Source organism: Balaenoptera musculus, chromosome 8 (genome assembly GCF_009873245.2).
Source record: "Balaenoptera musculus isolate JJ_BM4_2016_0621 chromosome 8, mBalMus1.pri.v3, whole genome shotgun sequence".
NCBI lineage: Eukaryota > Metazoa > Chordata > Mammalia > Artiodactyla > Balaenopteridae > Balaenoptera > Balaenoptera musculus.
The window spans coordinates 55,450,699-55,464,826 of record NC_045792.1 but is presented as its reverse complement, the minus strand read 5'-3'; the positions used below and the strand labels follow the sequence as shown (position 1 = coordinate 55,464,826).

At 37.5% G+C, this 14,128-nt stretch overlaps 1 protein-coding gene across 3 annotated transcripts in view; it reads left to right on the top strand.

Annotated features, from left to right (window-relative positions):
* UVRAG (UV radiation resistance associated) overlaps positions 1-14,128 on the top strand; it is a 318,745-nt gene that overhangs the window by 52,404 nt on the left and 252,213 nt on the right. For all 3 annotated transcript variants that reach the window (XM_036860728.1, XM_036860729.1, XM_036860730.1), the window contains 2 exons: positions 1,645-1,806; positions 11,522-11,596. In XM_036860728.1, the coding sequence (XP_036716623.1) occupies positions 1,645-1,806; positions 11,522-11,596 (237 nt within the window). The remainder of the gene's footprint in view (positions 1-1,644; positions 1,807-11,521; positions 11,597-14,128) is intronic.

The window sequence follows — 14,128 nt, the reverse complement described above, 5'->3', positions numbered from 1 at the left end:
CACCAGCAGCAAATATTTATTGAGCACATAGCAGGTACTTTTCAAGCATTGGGGATCTTGTGGTAAACAAATCAGGCAATGTTCCTGTCAGAGCTTTTATTTTAATGCAAGGAAATCAGACAATAAAAATATACAAGTGAAATACATACAAGTCAAAAAGATAGATCAGACGTAAGTGCCATGAAACTGGAAGTCATGTTCCCACTCCTGAAATGTCAACAGCCAAACCCACAAAAACACATACATCAGTATATCCCCTAAAACAGAAACACTGCCCTAGTCTGTCCCCGCTTTGGTCAGGAAGAAAAACTGCCACAAAGCAAAGACTAGTTACCCTTATATGAGGACCTTTTGATTTACTGATTTGTGTAATATGAAAATTGATAATTTAATGAGATTGATTATAGTTACATTCAGCAATGAAAGCCCTAACATTTAATGTAAGGGAAATAAATGAAAGTAAGTAATTGTTGCATTGTAGTTCACATCTATTGATAATATTAAAGCCCCTTAACTTTTTCACTTTTCAGAGAATGTTTCAACTATCTGCATAATCCTCTTAATGAAAAACAAAGTTCTTTCAGAGCATAAAGTTGACCATGCCGTTCTTTTTTTTTTTTTTTTTAAAGATTTATTGATTGATTGATTGCTATGTTGGGTCTTCGTTCCTGTGCTAGGGCTTTCTCTAGTTGCAGCAAGCGGGGGCCACTCTTCATTGCGGTGCGCGGGCCTCTCACTGTCGCGGCGTCTCTTGTTGCGGAGCACAGGCTCCAGATGCGCAGGCTCAGTAGTTGTGGCTCACGGGCCTAGTTGCTCCGCGGCATGTGGGATCTTCCCAGACCAGGGCTCGAACCCGTGTACCCTGCATTAGCAGGCAGATTCTCAACCACTGCGCCACCAGGGAAGCCCACCATGCCATTCTTAACCTTAAAACCTTTCAGTGGCCCCACATCTTGTACACAGTAAAGTACCACCTCCTTGGCAAGGAGTCTCGTGTTGGTCTCTCCAGCTCTGCGTCCTGCCGCTCTTGTGTTGTGCGCTCCAGCAGTTGTCTTAGTTCCCTGACCACACTGTGCTATTTCACACCTCCGAGCCCTTGTTTATTATTTTCCCTTTGCCTGGAATTCCTTATTTTAACCTGGTGAACTACTGTTTGTCCTATAAAAGCCAAGTTTCATAGCCTGTGTGCTGTCTTTCCCCTGTTCCTTCCAAGTTTATTATTCCTTCCTGTGCTACTTTGTAACCTTTTGCATATTGCACTTTTCATGAAACAATGTAATTATTTAAAGAGAGGTTTGAATCCAGCAACAAGTTGGAGGTACTTTGAGGGCATTGTGTATAAGTTGCTTCTTAATAATTGTGTATTGTGTTGAATAAATAAATGAATTACCATAGGAAGCCATGTTAATGAGAGATTAGAATATATGCTCCTTCTATTGACTATAATAAATAAGCAGAGAAATTAAAAAGTACCGATATCACCCTCTTTATGTTAATTGGAATGTCTTCTTCACTTGTTTGCAATTTAATATATTTATGAGTTCTTTTGGTTAAAGAACAAAATGATGTACAACCTAACTGAAATAACTGTAAACCGTAAACATTCAGGGTCTTCCTAAAGCATGTTTTCATTTCCATCAACAGAATCCAACATGGCGGAGTCTTGATTTTGGAATAATGCCGGACCGTCTTGATACATCTGTGTCTTGTTTCGTGGTGAAGATTTGGGGTGGAAAGGAGGACATCTACCAGCTGTTGATTGAATGGAAAGTCTGTTTGGATGGGCTGAAATATTTGGGTCAGCAGGTAATTTTTAGACTGCAGTTTCAAGTAGTTGTCTTCTCTAAATAAACAGTCTAGCTTTTTCTGTTGAATCTTCTGATTCTACATTTCCTGTTATAAAGAGAGACCCTTTATGATTGTTCACTTACATACAGAAATTTGAGTCATTGCCAGGTTTAAAAAATGACTGAAAAAATTTATGAAAAACTGCCTTAAGCTGATAATTTAAGAGGATATTTTTTTGGCGGGGGGCAGGTAGAAAAGAATATGCTTTCTCATAGCACTCTGCTTGTTCTGTCTTATTGGATGTTTCCCCTAGAATCTGAAAATAAAGTTGAAAATAAGCACCTCTCTTATGACCAGTAGAGTGGGGTTATTCCAAGAATAAGAAGACCTATTGTTTATTGAGCACAGGGATGACAAATGCCTGGCTTATATACCGCTACCCATTCCCCATGACTGGTGTAGCTAACTCATCATAGCAGTCTTCTAGCTGAGCTCAGAAGTAGCTCCATAATCCTTTCTAACACAGTGTTCCAGGATGCAACTAGAAATATATCAGAATTGCATATGAAATGAAACCTGTTTGCCATTCCCAGACATAAGTAATTACAGTTGATGTTTATAGTGACCTTGTGAAAGTTGATATTATTGCCCATATTTTCCTGATGGGAAAACTGTGCCTCAGAGAATTTAAGAAACTATCAAGATCACACTGCTAGGTGGAGCTGGGATTTAAATTAGGCCTGACTTAAAAATTCATTCTCTTTCTGCTGTACCACACTCGTATATACATGTAGTCCTTGGTAACCACTCAGCCCACATTGAAATAAATGCCATTTCTATTTTGTGATACCTGTGGGACTACTGATAAAGGTAACCCTAAAATGTTAGTTATATCTACAAACATCCTTCATGTTTTTTTTGCTATTTATTCAGTATATACTTTCTGGTATGTTTCTTTTAGAGAAACAATTCTACATTTTTCTTTTTTAGATTAAAAAAAAAGCAAAACAGCTCTTCCCGTATTTTGCATGGTATATTTTATTTTGTGTTCTTTTTTGGTGACCAGAACAATGCATGCAATGAATATTTTGCTTAACTAAATTCTAACCTGCTACGAATTCTGTTTTATTTTTATTTTTTTTCTTTTGTTTTAGGGCTAGTCTTAATGAAAACTCATGAAGTAATGATTTGTGGCTTAGGGTCTTTCTCCTCTCTTTTAGTACCAAATGCTTGTTGCCTTTAGCCTGGCTAACCAGCCCTGCCCTGAGGCACGTACTCTTTCTATCTTGCTATGTGCTGGAGTTGGCTCTCTGTGTATAGATTATGATATTAAGCACTTGTTTACGTTGTGTGGGGGTGGGGCTTCTTAACATTAGAGTTGCAGCCTATAGGCTTGTAGGGGAAGGTTTTTTTTGGCCAGAGAAGATGGTCTTCATCATGCTTTTCAGTTCACACATTCCTTAGGTGGTTGTCTTCTTAAAATACCCAGCTGTGCTTATGTCTAACTTACCCTAATTTCAGAGAGTTAGCATTCAGGTGTCTTCTTACAAAGTTGGTTATGTTGGTATCGCAGAGAACAAGAGAAAGAGAAAACATTTTTCTAAGCCAACTAGACACTTAATATCCTTGTAGAAAGTCACTTATGAAATGGTATAACAAGTAACAGGCTACTAGAAAATCAGATATAATAGAATTACAGATTTTTAGAGGAAAGCAAGGCTCAGATGTGTTAGGTTAATAGCCAGAATCACTGAGGTTCATTGATTGATTGGTCATCTGCTTTCTAGCAGGCATCGTTCTTAGTGTTAAGGATCCAGAGATGAGTCAGATAAGGTTCTTAGACCCGGTAAACTGATGATCGATGAATACCTGCAAAGAGAGCTATGGGAGTATGTTTAAGAGGTATGTAGACAAACCTGGATAGAGTCAGGGAATGAATGACTTTTGAATGAAAGTTTTTTACAAGTTAGGTTTTTTTGAGGTATAATTTACATACAATAAAATTTACCCTTTTAATGTATGCAGTTCAATGAGTTTGACAAATGTATGAAGTAAGTAACCATCACTACAATGAATAATGCTGCTGTGAATATTTAAATATAGGTCTTTGTGTTGATGTAAGTTGTCGTTTCTCTTGAATAAATACCCAGTAATAGAATTTCTGGTTCTAATGGTAAGTGCTATGTTGAAATTTATAAGAAACTGTGAAACTTTTTTTGGAGTGACTGTCATTCTGCCTTCCCATCAGCAATGTATGATAGTTCCTTATCTTTGTAAGGACTTATTATTGTCAGTCTTTTTAATTTTCACTATTCTGATAAAGTGGTATCTCATACTGATTTTAATTTTAATTTTCCTAGTGATGAAATGATGTTGTGCATTTAAAAAATATGTTTATTTGCCATCAATCCCCCTACCTTCTTTTTTTGTGAAATGTTCGTTCAGATCTTTTGCCCATTTTTTATTTGCTTGTTTGATTTCTCATTATTGTGAGTTGTACAATTTCTTTAGGTGTTCTGTATGAGTTAGTCCTTTATGAGATATATATTTTCCAAATATTTTCTGCTAATCTGTGGCTTGTCTTTTCATTTTTTTTAAGCGTCATACTTTTTGTTTCTTAGATCTAAGACGTCTCTGCCTAACCCAAGGTTACAAAGATTTTCTTTTATAAAGTTCTTCTAGAAGTTTTATAGCTTTAAGTTTTAGTTTTACATTTATGTCTATGATCCATTTTGAATTAACTTTTATATAAAGAGCAAGATGCATTGTTTTGTAGGTGGATGAACATTTGTTCCTGTATTCTTTGTTGTAGAGGCTGTTATTTCTCCATTGAATTACCTTGTCTTTGTTGAAAATCAGTTGTTGAAAATCATTTATGTTGATCTGTTTCTGGACCCTCTGTTCTGTTTCATTGATCTACATTTCTGTCCTTATGCCAGTACCACCTTGTCTTGATTACTGTAGTTTTATACAGTCTTGAATTCAGGTAATATTAATCCTCCAACTCTGTTCTTTTCTCAAAAATCTTTCTGGCCTTTCTAGATCTTTTGCCTTTACATATACACTTCAGAATTAGTTTGTCAGTTTCTACAAAAATCCTGCTGTGATTCTGATACGTGTTGAATCTAAGAAAATTTGGGGAGATTTGACAACGTCATGTTGAGTGTTTCAATCTACGGACACGATATAATCTCTCCATTTGTGAAAATCATCTTTGATTTCACTCATCAGTTATTTGTAGTTTTCAGCATACAGATCTTACACATATTTTGTTAGATTTGTACCATGGATTCCATGTTTGTTGATGCTAATTTAAATGGTATTCCTTTTTAAAATATTCCTATTTCCAATTTTTGTTCCTTGCATATAGAAACATTTCTGTTTTGAGCTTGTATTCTATGACCTTGCTAATAAATTCACTTATTAGATCCAGTAGACTTTTCTATTGTGGATTCATTTTGTAGATTGCCAGGTAGGCAACCATATTGTTTGTGAACAGAGAAGGTTTACTTTCTTCCTTTCTAATGTTTATGTCTTTTTGGTTTTGTTTCTTATTTCACTGGTTGAGACTATTGAGGTACAATGTTGAATAGAAATAAGTAGAGTAGGCATCTTAGTTTTGTTGCTATTCTTGAAGGAAAGCAGTCTTTCACTATTAAGAATTAATACTGGAACTGCACCTCAGATGGGACTCGAACCCACAACCTTCCAACTGAGACTGCACAACTCATCTCGGGACTTAATGAAACTCAGGTTCCTTCTGTCTTGATGCAGAGGGAATTCAGCGAGAGGCAAAGTGATTGGTAAGAAGTAGATTTATTAATACAGGACGCTTGTGAAGGATACAAGTGGGAAGGCAAGAGGGCTCTGCCCCGAGAACTAAGTGGGCTACATTTTTATAATCAAAGGAAAAGTGGGGATGGAGAGAAGACCACCTTCTTCCTCTTCCTTTGCAGGAAAATGAGGCACAAGAGGGTGGTCATGTCCCAGGTCTTGGGTGAGTTCCTGGGACAGTCCTTGGCTTCAGGCAGGAAAGAATTCAAGAGTGAGCCATAGTAAGTGAAAGCAGGTTTATTTAGAGTGATTCGCATTCCACAGGTAGAATGCGGTCTGTCTCAAAAGGTGAGAGCAGCTATGAAATATGGGGTGGTTTTTATGGGCTGGGTAATTCCATAGGCTAATGAGTGGGAGGATTACTCCAACCATTTTGGAGAAGGGGCAGAGATTTCCAGGAATTGGGCCACCGCCCACTTTTCACCCTTTTATGGTCAGTCTTGGAACTGTCATGGCACCTGTGGGTGTGTCATTTAGCATGCTGATATGTTACAATGAGCGTATAATGAGGCTCAAGGTCTCCTGGAAGTCGAACCTTCTGCCATCTTGGGCCTAGTTGGTGCTAACCAGTTTTTGTTGTATTCAGTTTTCCTCAAAGGCTGTGTCATTACTTTTTGTTTGTTTGTTCTGTTTGTTTGGCGGCATCTTGTGGCTTGCAGGATCTTAGTTCCCGGAACAGGGATTGAACCTGGGCCACAGCAGTGAAAGCGCCGGGTCCTAACCACTGGACTGCCAGGGAATTCCCAAGACTGTGTCATTATTTTAAAGGTTGTGCCCTGCTCCCTTCCCTCCTGTCTCACTATTAGCCATAAAATTTTAAGACACTTTATTAGGTTGAGGAAGTTTCCTTTCATTTGTAGTGAATTCGATTTGCTAATAGTTTGTTAAGACTTCTTTCACCTATGTCCATGAAGGGTATTAGTCTGTACTTTTCTTGCAGTGTCCTTGTCTGGTTTAGTATTGGAGTAATGCTGGCCATAAAATGGATTGGGAAGTGTTACTATTCTTATATTTTCTGGAGGAATTTGTGTAGAATTGTTATTATTTATTACACAGATGTTTGACAGAATTCTTCAGTGAAGCCATCTGGTTGTTAAGATTTCTTTGTGAGAAAGTTTAAAAGTATGACTTCAATTACTTTATTAGCTATGGGGCTGTTTAGGTTATCTGTGAATTCCTAAGTGAGCTTTGATACTTTGTCTTCCAAAGCATTTGTCAATTTCATGTACTATTTCAAATTTATTGGTATAAAATTTCCCACAGGGACTTCCCTGGTGGTCCAGTGGTTAAGATTCTGTGCTTCCATTGTAGGGGGCGTGGGTTCCATCCCTGGTTGGGGAACTAAGAGCCCACATGCTGTGAGGTGCAGCCAAAAAATTAAAAAAAAAAAAATTTCCCACAATATTACTATATCCCTTTAAAGTATGTAGAATATATAATGATCCTTTCCTATTTCATTCTTGCTGTTGGTAATTTCTGTCTTCTCCCTTTTTCTCTTGATTACTCTGAATAGAGATTTATCAGTTTTATCAGCTTTTCAAATATCTAGTGTTTGGTTTTGCAATATTGTGTTTTATAAGAAATATATATATTTGATGCACAGTTCTTGGCTCACTTCTCCTAGAACTCTTGGAATTTCCTAAGTGTTGAAAGTGATAAAGGTGTCTTTTGTTATGTTAATGAGGTGACTTTTGGAAAGCACCTAAGGGTGGGGGCTGGTTGCCCACGGAGCAACCATGTGATAAGAGGATTAGAGGATTGGAACTTTCAGTCCCACAGTCTGACCTCTTGGGAGAGGAGAGGGATTGGAGGTTGAATTAGTTGCCAGTGGTCAATGATTTAATCACTCATGCCTGTGTAATAAAGCCTCCATAAAAACTCCAAAGGATGGGGTCCTGAGAGCTTCTGAGTTGGTGAACACATAGAGATTGGGCAGTATGGTGCACTTTGAGAGGGCACAGAAGCTTTGTGCCCTTTCCCCATACCTTGCCCTATGCAGCTCTTCTATTTGGCTGTTCCCTGAGTTACATTCTTAATAAACTGGTGATCAGTAAGTAAAATATTTCTCTGAGTTCTGCGAGCCACGCTAGCAAATTAATCGAACCTGAGGACTAGGTTGTGGGAACCTCTGATTTACAGCCGGTTGGTCAGAAGTACAGGTAACAACCTGTACTTGGGATTGACATTCTAAATTGGAACCTCTAATGTGTAGCCAGTTAATTAGAAGCACAGATAACAATCTGGGTTTTTGACTGGCCTTCCATGTGTGGGGGGCAGTCTTGTAGGACTGAACCCTTAACCTGTGGAATCTGATGCAGGCCTGAGAGCAGGACACCCTGCTGGTGTCCAAGAATTGCTTATTGTTGGTGTGGGAACTACCCACCCACCCCACTGAAATTGGGTCACAGATCACTGAAAGAGGTTTCATTGATTATTGTTATTTTTTTCAATTTCATTGATTTCTGTTTTTTTCCTTTTTAAAAAAAAAATATTTATTTATTTGGCTGTGCTGGGTCTTAGCTGCAGCATGTGGGATCTAATTCCCTGACCAGGGATCAAACCTGGGCCTCCTGCATTGGGAGTGCAGAGTCTTAACCACTGAAGCACCAGGGAAGTCCCTCATTGGTTTCTGCTTTTACTCATTATTTTCTTCCTTTTGCCTGCTTTGGGTTTAATTTGCTCTAATTTGCTAATTTCTTAAAGTAGGATTCCTGGATTACTGATTTGAGACTTCTCTTTTCTAAAGTAAGCATTTAATAAATTTTCCTCTAAGCATTGCTTTAGCCCTGACCCACAATTTTGATACTGCATTTTCATTTTTGTTCAATTTGAAATATTTCCTAATTTCTCTTTTATTTCTTCTTGACCGAAGGGTTATTGAGAGGTATGTTGTTTAATTTGCAAACATTTGTGGAGTTTTCAGATATCCTTCTTTTGTTGATTTCTACTTTAATTCTGTTGCGTTTAGAGAAAATCATATTATTTTAATCCTTTTAACCTTTTTGAGATTTATTTTATGGTCTGTCTTGGTAAGTGTTTCATGTACATGTCATGTGTATCTTTCTGTCAGTTGAATGGACAGAGTGATGATGCAGCTTGTCCACAGTAGCCAGAGCTACAACTACAAGCCAATTTCCTGAATAGCCTTTAGAGACAAGAGAGTTAGTTAATCAGGAAGTTTTCCCCAGAAGTCATGAACTAAAGTTGGTTTTGACTTGAATTTTGATGACGAAGGAGCAGAGGAGTTTGAAAATAGCTCTATTCAAGGTGGGAATTTGGAGAATTTGTTGATAATGCTTATATGGGGCACTTGTGGTGGCAGAAGTTCTTGTGCTTAGTTTAAGTGGTTAGAACTTTGTATTAATACCAGCAACGATTGTATAGTCTTTCAGTGTTTGGGTATCTTTTTACATTCATACAATCATTTTACGTGCACCCAGTGACTTTGGGCCTTTTGAAGGTCATGCGAGCAAGTATGATTTTCCTCTCAGTATTTAACTGAGAAAACAGAAGCTCAGAGAAATTAAGTAACTTGTTAAAGGTCACACAGTGATTGGTGGATTTAGGCTATTATTTGTTCCATTGCTCAGACTATATTTATTATTCATTTCACTAACTTTGATTATCTGTCTTTAAAAAGTGTGCCTTTTTTCATAGAGGGATCAAAATACAAGATTGTGGTTGGATTAAAAGGCTCTATATTCTGTAGTCTCCATATTAAGATTCTGACACGTTTTGGGGTCAGTAATCTATAATTAATGGTAAAGGATAGTAAGTAGTATGGAGTATCATGCAGCCTGTTTTGCTAATTTTCTATTTTTTTTTTTAAATTAAATTTATTTGTTTATTTAATTTATTTATTTTTGGCTACGTTGGGTCTTTGTTGCTGCGCGTGGGCTTTCTCTAGTTGCGGCGAGCGAGGGCTACTCTTCATTGCAGTGCGCGGGCTTCTCATTGCTGTGGCTTCTCTTGTTGCAGAGCACGGGCTCTAGGCGTGCGGACTTCAGTAGTTGTGGCACGTGGGCTCAGTAGTCGTGGCTCACGGGCTCTAGAGCGCAGGCTCAGTAGCTGTGGCGCAGGAGCTTAGTTGCCCTGCGGTATGTGGGATCTTCCTGGACCAGCGCTCGAACCCATGTCCCCTGCATTGGCAGGCGGATTCTTAACCACTGCGCCACCAAGGAAGCCCTAATTTTCTTTATTAATCGGGAACAAAGGGCTCTATGGTTGACTGATCCTGATTTTTTCCCCCAGTATTGTTTGTGTCTAACTTCCAAAAGTACTTTCATATCCAGTGATAATTGGATTCATTTCATCTCTATGACACCACTATAAAATAGAACAAGGAGTGTTTCTGCTTTTGGCTGATGAGGGATTTAAAACATGGCCCATTAACATTGATTAGCGATTATATGTTGAGTAGAGTGCTAGGCACTAGGGCTATAAAGTCAGAGTTCCTTATGAAGCACTCAAAGGTTGGAATTAGAACTCAGATCACTTGAATTTTTTTTTTTTAAGTCCAGTACCTTTTCAAGTCCTAGAACCATGTTGTCTCTTATTTTTCAACAAATTAATTTAATGCCCATCTTTATGAGGCTTATGCTTTGAAAACTTTACCTTCATGTTAGATTCAATCCTGCCCATAATCTCACCCCACCCTTTCTTTAATGGCATGTATTTTTCTGATTTTAAAAGGGGTCCATGTACTTTGTGGACAATTTGGAAAATTTTGAAAAGCACAGAGAGAATAAAAAATTATGTGTAATCCTTCTGCCCAGCTGCAACCATTGTTAACATTTTGATGCATATGATTTTATTTAATCTTTTTTCTCCCTAGGTATATATGTGTATAAAATATTCTATGTTTGTAAAATTTTGAGTTTCTTCTAATTTTGAAACTGATTTCGTAGTGCTTTCTCTTTTTCTCTCATAAAATAAAACACTTGAAATTGGTTTATAGTTTTCATTATAAGTTTATTATTACATGCCCATCTTTTGGTATTGTATTCAGTTAAGTAAATGATGTAGGTAAACAGGGAGCATGTGATTAATTTTGCTTTAGTAATAGATGTAGCAGGTATGGAAGTCAGATAAATGTTCACAGGAATTTTCTGCTGCTGGCTTTGACCTTTCTATCTCTAGCTAGAAAGAAGAGATGAAATATTCTATTCTGGTAATCCCCCACCTGAACCCTCACATTAATCCTTCACTGCAGAAGCAATTAAAATTTTTTTAGCCACAATTCTTTCTGATCAAGTAACTAAGTCTGTTTTTATAGACTTTATACTATTTCGAGTTTTTTAAAAAAATCTTAGTTCTTCAATTTTAAAAGTTCTAATTCTCCCACCTTTTAGGTGAAGTTTAATTCGAGGTTGGCACTGACTGAACCTCGATCAGTTGCATTTGAAAGAGAGTAGTAGACAGAAAATAATTAGTAGACTTTTAAAGACTTTGAGGATTGGATATTATCTTTAAACTGTCTTTTTGAAGATAGAAAATAATATTAATCTTCTATGTTTTTTCTAGGGCTTCATGTTTTTTAAAACACTCTAGTAGACTAACTGGGCTGTGTTTTCTTTGAGATCAGAGAATGTATAGTGTGCCTCTGAATCCCTTATACTTAAGGAATATGCTTTCTGTAACAACCTCAAGAAGTGTTTGTGAAAAATGTGTGTGAATGATGGTGTCTGTGATCTCATGTGATGATTTTGTGAGGACTTTGACTAAAGCAGGAAACTCTAAATTGATCACCTGGTCTTATGATGAGTGATTTGTTTTCTGCTGGCTTGTTAGACGTAGCCAACCTCTTTCTCAACATTGAAGTAGGTCCTGTCATTTTCTAATCACATTAAAACTTGATTGGAATGAGATGAACTAATAATGTGTTTTCCTCCTCTCTTAGATTCATGCCCGCAACCAAAATGAAATAATTTTTGGGCTGAATGATGGCTATTATGGTGCTCCATTTGAACATAAGGTAAGGGGATTTGCATAACACTGTGAGTTTTGTTTAGTGCAGGTGTGCTTTGATGTATCAGGTAAAAGCTCTGTGTAAATAGAATCATGTTTTAAGTATCATTATAAGTTTGTTGTTTAGTGTGGCTTAGGGTGAATGCTTAAAGTGAAAACTCATTTTGTAACCACATCAACACATCTTTTCTAAATCCAGATTATATTAATTTTCCTAAGAGAAAATCTCATGTAGCTGTTTTCTACATAATTCTTTAGAGGTTAAAGAAGAATAATGAATTTTAATTAAGTGTAATATAATTTTATTAAATGTTTCAGAAATCTTTTACAACTTTGAATAAATTTAAGAAACTTGAGGCAAGTTATATTGTAGTCATATTATAGTCTGGGCTGTCTCTATATCTAAAGGTGATTAGAGAAAGGAGAGGTATTTACCAACTACCTGCTATCTGTGGCACCATGCCAGGTGATTCATGTTCTTTATCCCACTTAATACTAGCCACAAACCAATGAGGTGAGTTTTCTACATTATTTCCTCTTAGTGATCATGTTGTTTTCTAATTCTTGGTTGTCTGAAATGCTCTTGCTAGAATGCTTCATTCATTCAACAGCTATTTACTGAGCACCTGCTGTACATCAGCTACTGTGCTCTAAGCGCTAAGGGTACAATGGTAAGCAAACAGATTTTTTTTTCCCTGCTGTCATGGAGTGTATGAGGGAGACAAGCACTGATAAGGTAACCTGATAGATAACTATATAAACACAATGTTGGTAGGTGCTATAAAAGCATGTGATGAGGATCTTACCTACTCTAGTGGCTCAAGAAAGTTCTTCGGGGACTTGACTTTTAAGGTTACAATCCAGAGGATGAATAGAAATGAACAGTGTGGAGGGATGGAGGCTGAAATGGAGAGAGCATTCCAGGTAGAGGAGGGTAGCATGTTGGAAGGCCATGAAATGCTAGGGCAAGTGGTGAGTTTTTGGGACTGAAGGAAAGTCTGGATGATAAGGAAGAAGGCTACCAGAGGAGGCTGGAGAGGTAGACAGGGACCACATAACACAGAACCTTTTGAAGGATTTTATCCTAAGAGCAGTAGAGTATGTTGAAGGAGTTTTAGCATGGCAGAGATATAATTAGATTTGTGTTTTAATAATTTCACTCTGGCTGCTTTAAGGACTGATTGTAGAAGAGGCAAGAATATATGTGGGAAGATAGTAAGAAGGATCTTACAGTACAGCGGGTAAGAGATTTGATACTTTGGAACAGGTTTATGGTCGAATAGCAGATAGATTTAGGAAAGTTTTAGGAGGTAAAATCAGTAGGACTTGGTGATGGTTTGAATTTAGGGTGTAGGGAAAAAGAAGGTGTTAAAGGATGACTTTCGGGTTTCTGGCTTAGATGAAGTAACCAGATGGATGAAGGTGCCAGGCACTGAGAGAACTAAGGACACTGGAGGAAGACAGGTTTGTTGGAGTCAGATCGTGAGTGAGTTGAGATTTGATCACATGGGCTTTGAGATACCTTCAAGATATCCATGTGTAAAGTAGGCATTTGGATTAGATGAGTCTGGAGTTCAGAGGAGAGAAGTAGGTTAGAGATTTAAATACAGAGATATAATAATGGCAAATAGTTATTGAAATCATGAGTTCAGATAAGATAGACCAGCGACAAGCTGTACAGTGAGAAAAAAGGGGCTTAATAGCAGGGGGCCTGTGAGGGTCTCCAACTTTTAGAGGCCAAATATGGGAGGAGGCTTTGGAAAAGGTGGCTGAGAAGGAATGGTGAGAGATAGAGGAGGAAAAGAGAGTGAAGTCTCTTGTGGAATCTCAGAGGCTAAAGGAAGAGAGGTTTTTGTTTTGGTTTGGTTTTTGGTTTTTAAGAAGAGGGTGGTCAAAAGAGATGAAGACTGAAAAAGGCCCATTCAGTTTGGCAGAATGCAAGCTATTCTAGGTGACTTCATCAAAACTCAGTTGAAGCTCTGATAAGCTTTTTTTCTTTATTTTAAAGCCCTCATCTTCTGAGTTCCTATAGTATATCAACACCCTATGTACACCTTTGACATAGGTTTTACCACTTTATAGCTCTTCCTTCCTTTCTCGTCTGCAAGCTTCTTAAGGACAGATTTCCATATGTAATTTTGAATTCCTAGTACCTATCATAGTCCTTGAGACATGGTATTTGCTTCGTAAAAATGTTTTATTTAATGAGAAAATTGTGGGAACTGCCACTGCTGTTGTTTGTAATGTCCCATTTATAGGGTTAGGCATCCTGAGTCTGTTGAAGAATTAAGTTCCTCCTGCAACAGGTAACCAACTCACCATCTAGCACAATGTCTGGCATATAGTAATAATATTAATAGTTAACATCTGTTGAATGTATTATGTATCAAACAGTGTTTTAAGAGCTTTATATCTATTACTGTATGTAATCTCCCTAAGATTTTTGTAGCCAGAGGCTAATAGTAGTTGAGATTTTGGGTAGGTCAGTAACTAATAACCCTTTCTTCTTCTCCTGAATTTGGAACAAGTTTAGAAATAA